This window comes from Lactuca virosa, chromosome 4 (assembly GCF_052849685.1).
Source record: "Lactuca virosa cultivar CGN04683 chromosome 4, Lactuca_virosa_CGN04683_v6, whole genome shotgun sequence".
Classification (NCBI taxonomy): domain Eukaryota; kingdom Viridiplantae; phylum Streptophyta; class Magnoliopsida; order Asterales; family Asteraceae; genus Lactuca; species Lactuca virosa.
In genome coordinates this window covers 428,981,627-428,995,817 of record NC_136429.1, presented here as the reverse complement: position 1 = coordinate 428,995,817, position 14,191 = coordinate 428,981,627, and the positions used below count along the sequence as shown (strand labels likewise).

General features: G+C 33.8%; 1 protein-coding gene across 1 annotated transcript; it reads right to left on the bottom strand.

Annotated features, from left to right (window-relative positions):
* Positions 1–10,433: 10,433 nt before the first annotated feature.
* On the bottom strand, positions 10,434–12,596 carry LOC145109037 (protein PIN-LIKES 2-like). The gene has a single exon (XM_079046143.1). The coding sequence runs from the start codon at positions 12,179–12,181 to the stop codon at positions 10,829–10,831; it is 1,353 nt and encodes a 450-aa protein (XP_078902269.1). The 5' UTR covers positions 12,182–12,596; the 3' UTR covers positions 10,434–10,828.
* Positions 12,597–14,191: the final 1,595 nt, after the last annotated feature.

Below are 14,191 nucleotides of genomic sequence, written 5' to 3'. Positions count from 1 at the left end.
GATATTAGTTTTAATGATTAGATAGCTGTTTAGAAACTTGTAATAGATAAAATGTAATTGACATTTGATGATTAAATAAAGGAGGTTTATTTATGAGTAAAGTTACTGTCTTGTGTCAATTGTTTACTATTGTTTCATTTTGCATGTTTTGACTTCCAGGATAATATGGTTATTCAAACCATCCACAGTTGATAATACTTTGGAAGTAGGTATTGAGGCAAGACTGTCATGAATTGTTTTGTAGATGTCTAAGCGTTTAGACATAGCAAAGGTTTGCTGAAACGTTCATGAGTGCTTCTGAAATAAGATTTGAGTATTGGATTAAACCCGCACTCACATAATTCACTTCATGGAATTTATCACGAGTGATTGTGAGACGATAATATCGTATAGTCTTTAAACCGAGATATATGAGTTGTTGTTTACGAGTTGGTTGTGCATTGATAATGCGTAAATGCATCAGTAACTTGATGTTATAAAACGTATTGTTGTGTACGATTTAATAAGTAAATAGTATAAGCATATAAGTCAAAGTTTATCTGTTCCTTTTATCCTAAGAGGTTAAAAGTGATATCTTGGGCCCCTCGATGATTTTGTTTTGACTTATGTGTCGGGCCCGGTCAGGACTAAGTTGATGTGTTCAATTAAGTTCTATGTCAGACAAATCAGAAATCGGGAAACAAACTGCTGGACAATAAGTATGACTATGTTCCATGTAATTGTCCACATGATATCTTGAGAACAAAGGACTACATGATCCCTTATCTATAGGACGTGTCAGAGTTCGACAACAGCTTTTGAGAGCTACGATTGCTAATCGGATTTTGAAGTCGTACTTGCATTTATAGTTATTAGACTTATCCAAGTGGGAGACTGTTGGATTAGGTTTCTAAGCTCATAACTATATTTGGTATGTACTTGACCTGATAGTAGCATGGTCCTTTTGGGTTGCCTTCACCAAAGCAACTTGACTGGATGAATTATGGAGAAAGAGGTTAATTAGGATTTATTAATATATTATAGGAATAATATATTGAAAGAGAAATCATATTATTTAATTAATGTTGGTCAAGAATTAATTTAGAATTAATTTTGTGGTCAAAAGAAATTAATTAAATTAAAGGGACTGATATTGTAATTATATGATAATTGAAAGTTAGGTTTGTGGAACCTTAAGAAAAGGTGGACGAATTTCTATGTGTAGCCCACATAGAAATCGTCCAAAGGGATCTTCTGGAAGGATCTATTGGAATGCTTAAGGCCTAAGCAATCAGATTAGGGTTTTGACTGAAACCCTAGAAGCTTAGCTATATAAGGAACCCTTGGGAGTCCCATTTTCATCACTTGAACCCTAAGAAGAGTACCAGTCGAAATTGTGATCCCTTCCCCCCCCCCCCCCCCCCCTCTATCTCATATTTTTCCAACTTGCTTTTGGTATTTGTCATCTATTAGAGGCATCACATTTGAGGTGATAAGTTCTCAAAGGTTGAAGATCAAGCAAGCTACACTTGAAAGGTAACATTCTAACCATGAATTAGATATAGATTTTAATTTATGCATGCTAGTTTAGGGTTATAGCTTTGGATGATTATTGCATGTACAATTAGAGAAAACCTAGATCCAAAGCTTTAGGGTTGCATGTGCACCATATGAATGATGTAATGCTCAAAACCCATCATTTTTTTCATTGATGTATTAAAACTTAAGATGTCATAAATGATACAAGAAAAATAAGTATAAACGTAGTCATTACATGCCTTACAATATCTTTATTCTATGGCATATATATCATCGAATCTCTCATCAGGTTCGAGCATCATTATCTTTGTTTTGCTTCCTGTGATACAAAGAATCTGAGTGGGTCAGGTTGGGAAACCGGATGACTACATAGGGTTTTCAACCTACATAAATAAAGATAATATGTTTAATTATCAAGCAATTAACCCAATTACCCATCCCCATTTTCTTTTATATTCATTTCTAAAGATGATCGCCAACATCACATTTTCATATATTTCCATCGCTAAGGACTTCTCCTAAAGATCATCGCCTAATCATCACATAGACAATACTGATTTTGCAATGCGTGTCTGTAAGGGGTAAAGTACATTATATGAACATGTAGTTCATCACTTATAGTTTATGAGCTTGCCAGTGTTCGACGGGACTATTGTCAATTGTCTGGTGGTCGTCATTTATACTCTGTTAGATGACCACATCACAAACATCGCAATCGTCGCAAGTAAAAGTCTTGGCATCTCCTAATCATCTCTCATCTCTCGTCGCCCATCACTACCCGATATATATATATATATATATATATATATATATATATATATATATATATATATATATATATATATATATATATTACTCTAATAAATGAAGGTTTTTTTTGCCACTTGTCACACTCTCATTCAATTTGTCAAATGTCATTTTGTGGTTATTTTGAATTAATTTTTTTTCACATGTCATTTTATCAGTTTTTCTATTTTATTAAATGCTACATAATATTTTAAAGTAATAATTGCAATAAATGCATATCAATTTCATTAATGAACTTACCTTTTAATTTCGAAATTCCAAAAAATAAATTTTATTAGTTTCGTTTGTTTATTTATTTATATTATTTGTTTAAATTTAAAAGATAAAAACATTTACATTATAATAATTCATTATTTTTCTTATTTTATTATAAATTCAAAGTTCTCAAATATTTAGACTTTTATATTTAACTTTTTTTTTCAAATTAACCCATGTAATACATGGGTCTGCCAACTAGCATATATATATATATATATATATATATATATATATATATATATATATATATATATATATATATATAAACGAAATACTTATGTAATTAAATCAAGTAAAATCGTTTAATATAGGTTCATCCAACATATATTGCAGATAATATGCACATATAACATTCAATTATCTAAATACTTTATATTTATGTGCAAGATGAAAGTAACTATGCACTCACTTGTTAAAAGTGGATGACTAGAAAGTTGGGCAACGCTTCACTTCAGTACTTAGTTTTTCCTTTGATGTGACCTAGGTTCATATCACTAAGTCTTAGTCTTATATTCCTGATGACTAATGATAGTCTAGATTCCCCACTAATCTCAATGTTTACATCAAGATCTATCAAGTAAGGAATAACCAGGTAGGATCATATCGGAGGTAGGGTCCGTTTGGTATACAAAATATGCTGTTTGGAAATCCCACTTTAAACACCTTACTAAATCCATCCTGGACATAATCCCCGTAAGTATATCAATCAGTATTTTGACTTGGAATCATTGATAAATCTTATTTGTAAATTCATAACAATGACTATGAACATAAATATAAGTTACATTGAAAGTAATATGAGTGTAGCTTAACTTACGAAGTTTTTTTCCTGACAAAAGTCTGAAAACTGCACTGGCAAAACTCCGGCCTGAATGCTACTAATTCGGAGCACTCAGGGACCTCAGATCATAGCTAAAATAGCCTAAATACTAGAAAATATCGAAATTACAACTCATAGATTTGCAAAGCGGATTTATGAGGGTGTGAGGAGAACGGAGGGCTGAATGTTGCATTTATAGGGAGTTTGCCGGGTATGCGCGTCACGCACATACTAGGTATGTGCCACACACCTACTTGGTTGGCAAGGCTCCCTCTCAGAATTGGACATGTGTCAGGCATTGGTTGGTGTGACGTGGCAGATTCTAGAAGCTGCGTATCGCGCCCCTCGCGCGCGCGCGGGCGTTTTTTCATATTTTTTAAACATCGTATTTTCTTCATATGAACTCCATTTTTGACATTCTTTATATTCACGCATATCTATCAACGAGATCTACAACGTTCCCTTAGACTCCGTCAACTAATTTTCACTTTATTTTTTAGTCATATTTTTATAGGCTTAGACTATTAAATTTCGTACAAAAATTATAACTCTCTCATCCGACGTCTGTTCCCAACTGTCTTTATATCGAAGGAATCCTATTAACGAGATCGCCAATTCTCTTTTATATTGTTTCGGCTAACAATCAGCCGATATAAAATTTGATTTATGTGTTAACATAGTTACGCAGAAATCTTAGAAAAATCATAAATTTCTCTCATGAAGTCAGATTTAGACGTTATCTATATGCACGGATTCACTTTTATGAATACTACGACTTTTGTTTAGATTACTTAGGCTAATAAGTAACCTATCTTCGATTCACTATTTACGACATATTGGTTGAACGCGAAACTTCGGAAGTCCATAACTTCTTCATACGAAGTCGGACTTGGGTGTTCTTTATATGTACGGAATCTTTATCGCAACTACTACGAATTTGGTAAAGATTATTCATCCTAAATAATCTTCTATCGAAAATGTTATTTTATCGCTAATTGATAAATTTCCTAAAAATGCTTATATTATATAGTCTGCAGTGCACAAGACTAGCGACTATCCTATTCAAGGATTTATTTTGTAACAATCACTACTCCTTATATTATAAATGTCTAGGCCTAAGTTGTGGGCGTTACAAAAACCGAATCCATGATTAGGGGACAAGAATTGCTTACTTTTGACGTGTTTCATGCTTGTACCATTCTTTAGAAGCATTGCTAGTTTATGTCATAAAGCATGGGTCTTAAAGTGTTAAGACCCATGGGATAAAGACTAGTCAAAAGGTTTTAAGTGTTAGAGAAACTAGCTTCTTTCATAATCTAAAAATCGTATCCTCAAAATCTCCTCCCATTCTCTATAGTTTTTGTTTTAAAACTTGAAGAATACTTGCATTTTTACTCTCTTGAAGTTCATACTTCGGTTATGAACTTTAATCTTAAGAGTGTAAGAGTTATGGACTAGCATCTACATCAAGTTGAAGCATTGTTGGTGGATTACTAAAGGTGAAGTTCTACTTTCATTCTTCTTCAATATTCAAGCCTCCCCCAAAGATTCAAAGTCTACAAAGGTTGTTATGTTCTTACCTCCTCTTTGGTTGTTTGTTTTTCTTTCCAAACTTTGCAAGAAAATCCATGGCTAGTTATAAGTAGTTTATAATTGTTGAAAATGTTATAGTCTTCCATTGCTAAAATATTATGTTTTTTAAACTAATTTTGAATAAAAACCCAGCACAACACGTATCTCATTTCCTAGTGGAAATGCCAGTTTGTTTTAGCTACTATTATTTTCGGATAAGCATATAGAACAATAAGATAATGGGATTGTGGTTGGAAAATGAAAAAGGTAGTTTGGTTCCAGATTAGTAATGCTTATAGTTTTGGAAGGAGAATTGTTTGATGTAATGGTTTTCGATGATTGTAATCGTTTTGGATTTTAAAGTCAGTTATTGGTAATAAAGACATGGTATTCTATGGTAGTTGTATTTTATTGTTGACACTTTTGTCACTACAAGAAATGGCATGTATAGTACAAATTGTATAATAACAAAAAACAAAAACATCACCAAATAGAATGTAAAGTTGATTCCATAAACATTCAGTAGTTTGTCTTACAATCCACTACCAAAAGTATAGTTAATTAGGTACTACTAAAAATACAGTCCACATCAAGCAAGTTAGTTTGTCTTAAAATGCACCACCAAACATAAACATAAATACCAACATTAACACAAAATCTTAGTACTAACACCATAGACAATCATTTTCCTCTTTTTTAATCAAATGCAACACCTTTTACCCGATATTTGTTCTTTCCCTTTGATGTCCTAGCTGCACCTTGTTCTAACCCCCTTGTCATTTACATGTTCTTAAGTTATGTCATTTGTTATGACATTTTCAACAAGTGATAGTTAGGTATTTCCTTGACACATTTATTTCTTGGCTACATGATTCATTATGGGCTCCCAACCTACAATTTTTTAAATTTAGACAATGTATTCAAAATCTCTATTTACCCGGCAAAGTTTGTTAACTAAATTACATATGATGCTTACGAGCAGTTGGAATTGTAGGAGAATTAGACTTTGGTCACATGTTGCAACGATTGATGGACTCGATTATGTTAAAGTATATTGCCCTCGATGACTCAAGCCTCTAACAAGGTTGAATCCACTCTTGAAGGGTATGGGGCATTTTCGCCATTCTCAATTTTGTTCCATATAGCACACACAACATGTGCACACAATCCTGATTATCTCCTACTACCTACAACTACATGTCTTTGTATTCAAGTTAACCTCATGCTTCACTAAACATAAGCTAGTATTGACTTCCTTCCTTATTGATTCGTTATATATTAACAAGGGCGAAGCTAGGATTTTAGAATAAGGGGGCATAGATCGATGCCATGATTTTAAAATAAAGAGGACATACATTTGTCATACGATCGAAAACCTTTGTCCACGATCACGAATCAAAGAACCAAATTTGAACACTTAAAATTGACATATTATTTTTTCATGTTCACATTAATTGGTTCTTCAACATTACTAGTCTTTTATGTTGTTGGCGTATAACATATTCGTTATTATTATTATTAATGAGATGCGATCTGGATAATGAAAATTTTCTTTTTGTTTGGAAAAAAACTAGTGGCTTTTTAATTTCTCTTGATTCATCATTTCATTACACAAAACCAAATTACTAATAATAAAAAAATTATTAATTATAAATTACAAAAAATTTAGATTACCTTGTTTGTTATCGATCAAAAAACTTAGCACTCTTGCATTGCAACAACATTTAAAGATAAAAATTGAAGCCGACGATTTTAAAAGTTAACAACGGAAATTTAAAAGTTTAGATGGTTGGCCATAGTTAAAAGAAATTGGAACGGTGGTTTTAATTCTTATCCCCTTATACCACTTATATTGATTTTAAAGAAAATGGGCTTGTCATTAGTTATTTAGGTGGGCTGAACCAAGTTTACTTCACATTAAAAACACATGGGGTTAGGGGGGCGAGACACCCGGAAGCCTAAGTACTGTCTCCGCCCATGTATATTAATACTTTTCCTAGTAGGGTTTATTGGCCCATGATATTAATCAAAACTTGTTGAACAATGGAATGCCTTTTCATCATATACACTCTAATAAACTCTAAGAAAGTGATGATAGGTTTATACCTACCATCATTTAACTTAGAGTGAAACACTTCATACAATTTATTCAACATGGCATATGTGTGTGGTCTACCTATTAATAAATTTAGGGTTTAAACTTTTAAACAATATTATACAAACTAAATGTTAGAATGAAGTATAGAATGCATCACTAACCATAAGAAATTTAGGGGTTAGTGACCCTACAACTACATGTCTTTGTATTCAAGTTAACCACAAACTGATCGATTAACACACTAATTACTTATATACTTTTATGCTTCACTAAACATAACCTTGTATTCACTTCCTTCCTTCTTAATTCCTTATATATATAAATACTTTTCATAGTAGGGGTTAGTGGCCCATGATATTAATCAAAACTTTTTGAACAATGCAATGCTTTTTCATCATATACACTCTAGTAAACTCTAAGAAAGTGATGATAGGTTTATACCTACCATCATTTAACTTGGAGTTAAACGCTTCTTACAATTTATTCAACATGACATGTGTGTGGTCTACCTATTAAGAAATCTAGGGTTTAAACTTTTAAACTATATCATACAAACTAAATGTTAGAATGAAGTATATAATGCATCACTAACCATAAAAAGGACCTCGCCTAATGACTTGCTGGAATCTGGAATCTAAGATAGCCACTCAAATGCCTTCACATTGAATTTATTAAATTCGTCCATTTCCTTTTGAAAATGATCCATTGTGGTTTACATAACACACCTCCATAAATACTCTTTGTTATATTCACCGCTCAAATTTAACTTAATATTCTCGTGAATATGCCTAAAAAACCTATTTTAAGCATTAGGAAACAATATTGCAATAACTGGTATGACTCCCCTATAATAAACGGTACAATATGAGCATTGGGAAACAACTTTGCCATAAATTTAAATACATAAAAATTAATTGTTTTACCTTTTGTCTAACATATGACTTTGAGCTAAAGAGTTAACCCTAAACACTTTCATCTTGGACATACCTAGTTCTAGTCTCTTTTTTATGTCATCGTTTAAGGCTCAAACTGGTATATAAGGATTGCTTTCTACCTATTGCACTATAGTCGTAGCCAAGAACTTAACAGTACGAGCATTCACATATCTGGTTTGTAGACACAAGTGTGCATATGCAACTGTTTTCACTAACCAAGGTTCTTCCTCCATAGATATAGATACTTGTATATCCCAAGGGCAAGTTGCCTTTTTTTTCCCGTTACTAATTTGCCCTTGTATTTAACTTTACTTCATGTAAAGTGCCCTTTTATTATGTATTGAATGCAACTTTATGTAAGATTACACATATTTCTTGGTTTGGAATTTTTAACCCACTCTAAAACGTTGCAGATGTACTTCTCCAACTAAGCAAATAAAAGGCTTAGCTAGTTGTTTGGGCATTCTTTTTCTCATATCATCCTCTTATTAGTATACTCAAAGTCCTGACTATCAATTACCTCAAGGTCATCTTCATGTGGATGATGTATAACAATGACATTTGGACCTTGACCTAACCACTTCACATCATCATCTACAACATTATGCAATTCTCTTATATCTAGTTCTACATCTTCCACCATATTATCAAGATCTGCTATAAAGTCACTATCATCACTACTACTTCCATCACCATTATCCTCCCCATCTCCAACCTATACATTTTCCTTTGTTTCTTGAACATACTTTGCATCTATGTCTCCCATATGTGGATAATAACTTTCACCAAGATCAAGAAAAAGGATCAAATCCATCCATATTGAATTAAGTTGCAACTTATTCAATATTCACATTAACCAGAGCATCTTCAACAGTTAGAACATTTTATTCATATCGGACATGGTACACATCTTCTACTTGTATATGTTCATCTTCAACACTTGGATCATTCACATGCATATGAGCTTCTTTGTCTTGTAAACTACATTGGATTATTTGAGACTGTCCAAAATGTACAAGGGACTTGGAAAAATCATAATCATCAGTTAAGTCTAGTTTTTACTACAATATCAAATTTCCTTTTTCTTCGGCTTAATCCTAGTAAGAGGACAGGGGAGACAACATTATCTAATTCCTCAATCATAACCTTAGATATGGACATGAAATATGTATGTCCTCTTGTTTTGACATGTTCAATATATACACACAATTGTCTATTTTTTGGGACATATTGTGTGATTTTGATCACATCCTAATCATTTACTAGAGGCAAAAGTCCATAATCTAAGTCTGCATCAGGAATTCTAAAATGATAGTTGACCCTCAAGAGACCCTAAGTCTTTAATCACATCATCAAGTTCTTAAACATATAGAAAGTCCATATCTACATAGTCTACGTAGGACATAATTCCATCAATGTACTTTCTTTCTAGATACTTGGTAAATATGCTACAATGGTGTATCTATAAAGTGAAATAAGTATCCAAACCTCCTGAAAAATTACAATATATATATATATATATATATATATATATATATATATATATATATATATATATATATATATAACAAAAAATTTAAACTTGTTTTCAGAACTCAAGAACATATTGTTTTCTGAGATCAATATGCATGCCAAAACACTCAAGAACATATTGTACTGTTTATCCAAGTATGGTGGTTGTATACAGTGACAGAGCTTGAAGTTATGATTTGGGGAGGCCGAAAATAGAATATGTATAAGAATTGGAGAACGGGGGGTCAAAGTCAAATTTTATAGTTTTAGGTCTAATATGTAAATTTTTAATAGTTATGGACTAATTATAAAAAGAATAAAGGGGGGGGGGGGGGTGGCATAGACTGATCTAGGTGGTTCCTGGGGTAGCTCGGAATGTCCCTCAAAAAAAATTTAGTAGTGTAATTTTTTTCGATTTTTTTTTCGGTAGTGTTATTTTTTTCGGAAAATATTTGAGAATACCCTTTTACTCCCTTTATTTTGATCCAGGATCGGATCCGCCATTGAAGGTGGTTGCGTCAAAGCTTTTGAGAGAATATTGTGAAGAGATCATGTGAACGGGTTTTCTTGAGAGAGATGATATCACTTTTATCAGGGACTCATCATACAAATTGGTCTATAATCGGGCGCCAAAAGGAAAGACGAAATTTACGCTCATGTAGCACATGAGGGGCACGTGTGTGAGGGTAATGGTTGGAAACTCAGATTCTTTTTAAAACAATAGACCATAAACATCAAAAAAAAAAAAGTTAGAAACTCAGATTCTTACTTTTTTACTTTTTGTAAAAACAAAGACTATTTATATAATTTTGTCTTATTTCTAATAAATACTTATTTTCATAGAGCTAGCTTAATGCCCAATAGTTATATACTTTGGAAGTTTCTTGTTGATCTTTCCAATCGTAGAGACATGTAGACAGAAATGCATGAGGTACAACTCACATATAGAACCCTTCCCAAATACAAGTCACAGATTTAATTTTCTCCAGATCCAGATTATAGTACAACCAGCCAATTCATGATCCACAATCTATCACTGAACATTTCTCAGCGAAAGTCTACAAATAACAATTTTCTAAATTAATTTCATCGCTTCAAAGAAACTTCAAGCTCTAATTTATATCTTACAAGTTACAAGGCACATTTCTTCTCCACATGAGATTGAATCATGCATCAATTTGTCTTAAAAGAATCATCAATAAACCACGTGAAACCCAGTTGACTTCCGAGTTCCGATCCTGTTCTTGGGAAGATCTTATTACATCATCTGGTACAAATCCTTTTCGAAAGATATGGATTATGGATAGATCAGTTATACGTAAGCAACAACTTGAAGTAGATGATGGAATACATCGAAAGAGAAAACAACGCAAAAACATGTTGCCAAAACAGAAGTGCCGAAGCTTCACTAACTGCGTAACCCCTCAAACTAGCAATTGCACCAAACAAGATCGCACTTGGTGTCGTGTATTGCAACAGAAGCACGAACTGAAACATCCGATCACCTTCAATCAGCAAATCCAGTTTATCAGCCAAGAACACAACCCCGATTCCCAACATCGGAAGAATCAATAGCCTCGCGACAAGTATCCCGATAGTAGTTCGAAGTCCTAACTTAGATTCGTTTGGACCTTCTGCAATCATCCCTCCAAGAACAAGCATCACCGACGGCACCATTGCTCCGGCGACAATGTCTAGACTATCAGTCAAGAACGATAACGGAGCGTCATCTCCGTACACTATAGATTTCAGAAACGGAACCATTCCGATGATTAAAGCTAGAAGAGTAGCGATCGTCGGAGGTTGAAGGATATGGCGAACTGGGGTTTGCTCAGCGACGATTCTTATCCTTCTAACCATTCGTGGCTCTGCTAAACACCTGATTGATTTCGGACTTCGCGGCTGTTCATGGTTGTCTTCTAGCGAATCTGGGTCGGGAATGGAAGTCTGAGAGAAATCGTTAGCGAAAACTCTAGCGATGAATGGTGTTTTGCAGTGTTCAGTTTCTTTATCTTCCATCCCCGGCCACTCTGCTTCGTGAAGAAGCGGCCGGCTGAGATCGTTCACCGGTAAATTCTCCTGAACAATCTCGATTTCTCCATCTTCTTCGACGACTTCGTAATACTCCATCGGAGGTTCCATCATGTGGTAAACGAGAGTATAAACTAGAAGAACAGACACCCATTGAGCTAAAGAAACATACGCAGTACCAGATGTATGACAATCAGAACCGAAAGCATTATCTTCGCTATGACAAACCGAAGCAACAATCGCGAGTATTAAGTTTCCGGTGTTTCCGAAACCGGTTACAATCACGGTGAATCGGAAAAACTCCGGTGGCGGCCGGCAAATCACCGCCACCAGCAGCCCCAACAGACAGCCTATGGCAGTACTGATGATTACATTCACTGGTATAAACCACCATAAAGTTAAATTCTTGAGAGAAATTGATTCACCCAAGTGAATAAAGATTGTGCAGGGTAAAAACAGAGCAAAGACAAGTTTGCTAAGAAGCTTGAAGGTTGATTTTGGGACGATTTGTGTTTTTGGGTGTGCAAGAAGAACACCGATAACAGTAAGAGTCAAGAGCTTCAATAATGGAACAACAGCATGAATCAGTTCTTGTTTACCGAATTGAACATCTGATTCAAAGAACCCCATGAGGGAAAAAGTAAAGATTCAAGAACCCTAAAGAGCTATAAAGACAAATCTTGAAGCTTTTCAAGAGAAAGCTACCAGATCCAAGATTCAAAGTTCGAATTTTTATATTGTAATTTGATAAGAAATCAAATTCCAACGAAAACCCTTCAATTATTGAGAATCAGAGAATAGGATTTCATATAAACATGTGCTATAAACACATGGGACTTACAGATGGAAGAATCTTGAGAATGAAGACTCTTTGAAGAAGAAGAAAAGTGTAGCAATCTCATTTGATGCCATAAACGATTGAATTTGTTGTAGGGTCTCGGAGAGTGATCGATTGAGCGAAAAAGACGAGTGGTAAAATGAGGGTTGACCCTACAGAAGGATATAATTGTCCTTTTGGGAGTAATAATTTCTTGTGCTTATGGGCCCACCATTGTCTAGGGCTACATGTGTTGATGTTTTTGTCGAAATGACCCTCTAATCCTTATTATAAAAGATAAGGATTATTTCACTTTCGAGTTTGGAATATTCTGCTTTCGTCTTTATCTAACTTTCATATGTGTGATATAGGAGAATGTTTGGTAATGGTAATGACAATGGATCACAACACGTATTTGCCATATAGTCTCGTTTATGGTGTTTTAGATGTAGATAGGTTTCTTAGGAATTAACTTGTGGATGTCTAATTACTCGAGCTATGGGTAAAGTTGTAATTATACAAACAAATAGAAGAATAATAGGAAAAAATTGCTAATTGTTGGAGGCTTTGATAGCAATTAGTAGATACTAAATCTACAATAATGGACATGATCGTTGAATATGAGAATTAAATATTTAAGAAGAAACTTACAAAAATGATAGCCCAATCATAGGAATGGGGAATATTAATTGATAATTAGTTGATTAAGAAATCTTCAACTAATTTTGTATTTTTAATTTCAATAATTTTGTGCAATTTCAGATGCAATGGGAGAGGGTGTGAAATATTTTTGGGATTTTATAATATATTTTCGTCTTTGATTAAATTGAATGTTAATATTATGATGTTGTTGGATGACGTATGAAAATGCGAAACACATAGTCATGTATTATAGGTATTTAGGTCATCCCTTATATCTACCACATACCACATATGTGGTGGGTGCCACATCAGCTTCACATTCCCCTACCACTAACATGGGATACCTACCACTAACACACAATTCCACATCATTATTTTTATTTTTTTTAATTCAAAAATACAATAAAATTACATTTTTTATAATTAAAAAGCATTCATTTTTTTAAACTAGTGTTTCATTAATTATAAAAATAAAATTACAACTTCAAACTATATTACTTAGTTAATCTAGAAAAAAAAATTACATTAATTAAAAAAACAAAGAAACATACATATAAAAAACCTAATCGTCGTTCATGCTATGTTGGTACAAATGTTCCGCGACATCTTCTCGGATATTGAAACACGTTTCACTGTTATGAATTTCAACAACTCGCTCTAAAAACGCATTTGTTCCGGGTACGAACTCCTCAATTGGAACGACAACGTCGTTCGGATCATACGTGCAAATCGATCGACCTTCATCTTCAATAATCATATTATGCATTATAATACATGCTAGGACCATTCGTTTAATTATTTCTTTATCCCAGAGTCGTGTAGCATATTTCACTACATGCCATGTCTGCTTAAGGACTCCAAATGCCCTCTCGATATCTTTTCTCGCCGATTCCTGTTTTTTTGTAAAAAACTTTGCCTTTTCACTTCGAGGAACCGAGTATGCCTTCATCAATGTAGCATAATCTGGGTATATCCCATCACCAAGGTAGTAACCGTATTTGTACGCGTGCCCGTTCACCGTGAACGTCATATCAGGTGCTTTGCCGGTCCAAATATCGTTGAAAAGTGGAGACTGGCCAAGAACATTAAGGTCGTTGTTAGACCCCGCTACTCCAAAAAAGGCATGTCATATCCACAAATCTTGAGATGCAACAACTTCTAGGATGATAGTTGGTTCACCT

What these genes read in the sequence shown, in the direction of transcription:
- LOC145109037 (XM_079046143.1), bottom strand. Translation starts at nt 12,181, where the DNA reads ATGGGGTTCTTTGAATCAGATGTTCAATTCGGTAAACAAGAACTGATT.